The sequence below is a fragment of the Arachis ipaensis genome, chromosome B01 (genome assembly GCF_000816755.2).
Source record: "Arachis ipaensis cultivar K30076 chromosome B01, Araip1.1, whole genome shotgun sequence".
In the NCBI taxonomy this organism is placed as follows: Eukaryota; Viridiplantae; Streptophyta; class Magnoliopsida; order Fabales; family Fabaceae; genus Arachis; species Arachis ipaensis.
Genome location: NC_029785.2, coordinates 13,830,180 through 13,832,051, shown reverse-complemented (window position 1 = coordinate 13,832,051; position 1,872 = coordinate 13,830,180). Strand labels below are relative to the sequence as shown.

Sequence of the window (1,872 nt, the reverse complement as noted above, 5' to 3'; positions counted from 1 at the left end):
GGATGCCACAAACCATGCATCATCAACATGTTTAGTTATAAGAATCGCAAATACCTGCATACACAAGACGCACAGGACAATGATGCAATCCCATGGTTTTGAATTCCACAAAATAGAAAAAGAGTGATTTATTTAATTGAACCATGCATGATGTAAGATTATTAGTACTAGCTAGGAAGCAAGGAAGAGAGTTATTAGGCTAAAGTTTCGGCCAAGTAAAACCCTTGTTAATGTGTTTGTATCTCCAAATAGAAAACATATATAGAAACAATATTAACGGTCCTTCATTCTATATCTTATGTCTGACTTGGTCAATGTTGTGGACATCGCGGAGCCTCACTGTCTCATCAGAAACTGCAAACCTATTTTCAGGATTACCCTCTCTTCTTATAACCTCTCTCTCTCTCTTTCCTTTCCCCTTCCCCCTTCAATCTCAAGAGGTCATTTTCTTTCCCCAAATTTCTGCACATCTTTTATTGCATGTTGATGATGAATAATAATTTGTTGGTGGGTTTTGCAGGTTGGAGACATTTGTATGATGAGTGCTTGATTATCCTGAATACCAAGCAGAAGCATTCAACAAAAGCAACAATATGTCTGCACCTCTTTCTCCCCCGGCAGGTTTGAATTTAAACCAGCCATTACTTTATGTTAGAAATATATAGAACTATTCATAATTTCTACTTGAATTATGAAAGAAGATGATTTATGAAATCCTCGCTTATTATTATTATTATGATTGTTTATGTTGTAGTCTTAGAAAAGACTGACCGGGTGGGTTCATTGAAAAAGAAACTGAGAAATTCTTTCAAAAGGAAGGGGAGGCGAAGTAGCAGCAAGGTTATGTCCCTTGAAATAGAGGATTTTCGTGACGCTGGCGAAGCCAAAATTGTTGATGAGTTTCGCCAAGCTCTTATTTTGGACGAGCTTCTCCCTTCCAAGCACGATGACTATCACATGTTGCTCAGGTTCATTCTTAGTAATGCATGCTACAAAGCTTCATAATAATGGATGCATACAAAATTGAAAAAATAATTGTTAACGAAAAAGAACGTTAAAGGACCATCAGAATTTATTATTTTTAGCCATCAATTAAAAATCAATTAGTAACTTGTCAATACACATTTTTTAAGAACTTCTTGTCAATATTAGTTAATATCAATAAGTATTTTCTAAAATGATTAAAAATTGATTTCATGTTGTTCTATTTGTGTAATAGGTTCCTGAAGGCTAGGAAATTTGACTTAGAGAAATCAAAGCAAATGTGGGCAGACATGCTTAAGTGGAGGAAGGAATTCGGTGCTGACACAATCGTTGAGGTATTTAGTTTGAAAGCTTGCATGCACTCTCCTTGTTTAACATTATTCCTTTTTTCTTTTATTTAATATAATTATATGTTTTTGGTACTAGGACTTTGAATTCAAGGAAATCGATGAAGTGTTGAAATATTATCCTCATGGACACCATGGTGTAGACAAAGAAGGACGACCAGTGTACATCGAGAGAATAGGCCAAGTAGATGTCACCAAGCTTTTGCAAGTCACAACCATGGATCGTTACATCAAATACCATGTCAAGGAGTTTGAGAAAACCTTTGATATCAAGTTTGCAGCTTGTTCCATTGCTGCAAAGAAACACATTGATCAAAGTACAACCATCCTTGATGTGCAGGGAGTGGTATGCTCTTACAATTTATTATAATTCTAAATTGGTGCTGTCAGAATTGGACTGGACTAGTCAATCAAGACCGATTAATTAGAGAATAATCATTCATCACATGAAGTTGTTTTATGAAAAAATAATAATTAACAATCTTTAGATAATAATTTAATCAAAATATTAAATTATCTAATAATTTATCTATTTTGTATG

The 1,872-nt window shown here is 34.3% G+C and overlaps 1 protein-coding gene across 1 annotated transcript in view; it reads left to right on the top strand.

Moving 5' to 3' along the window:
• The window catches only part of LOC107646829 (phosphatidylinositol/phosphatidylcholine transfer protein SFH12-like), a 6,162-nt gene continuing 4,620 nt past the window's right edge, over window positions 331-1,872 (top strand). The window contains exons 1-5 of the mRNA XM_021108179.1: window positions 331-440; window positions 521-621; window positions 755-968; window positions 1,220-1,319; window positions 1,411-1,677. Coding sequence (XP_020963838.1) covers window positions 594-621; window positions 755-968; window positions 1,220-1,319; window positions 1,411-1,677 — 609 coding nt within the window. The 5' untranslated portion in view covers window positions 331-440; window positions 521-593. The remainder of the gene's footprint in view (window positions 441-520; window positions 622-754; window positions 969-1,219; window positions 1,320-1,410; window positions 1,678-1,872) is intronic.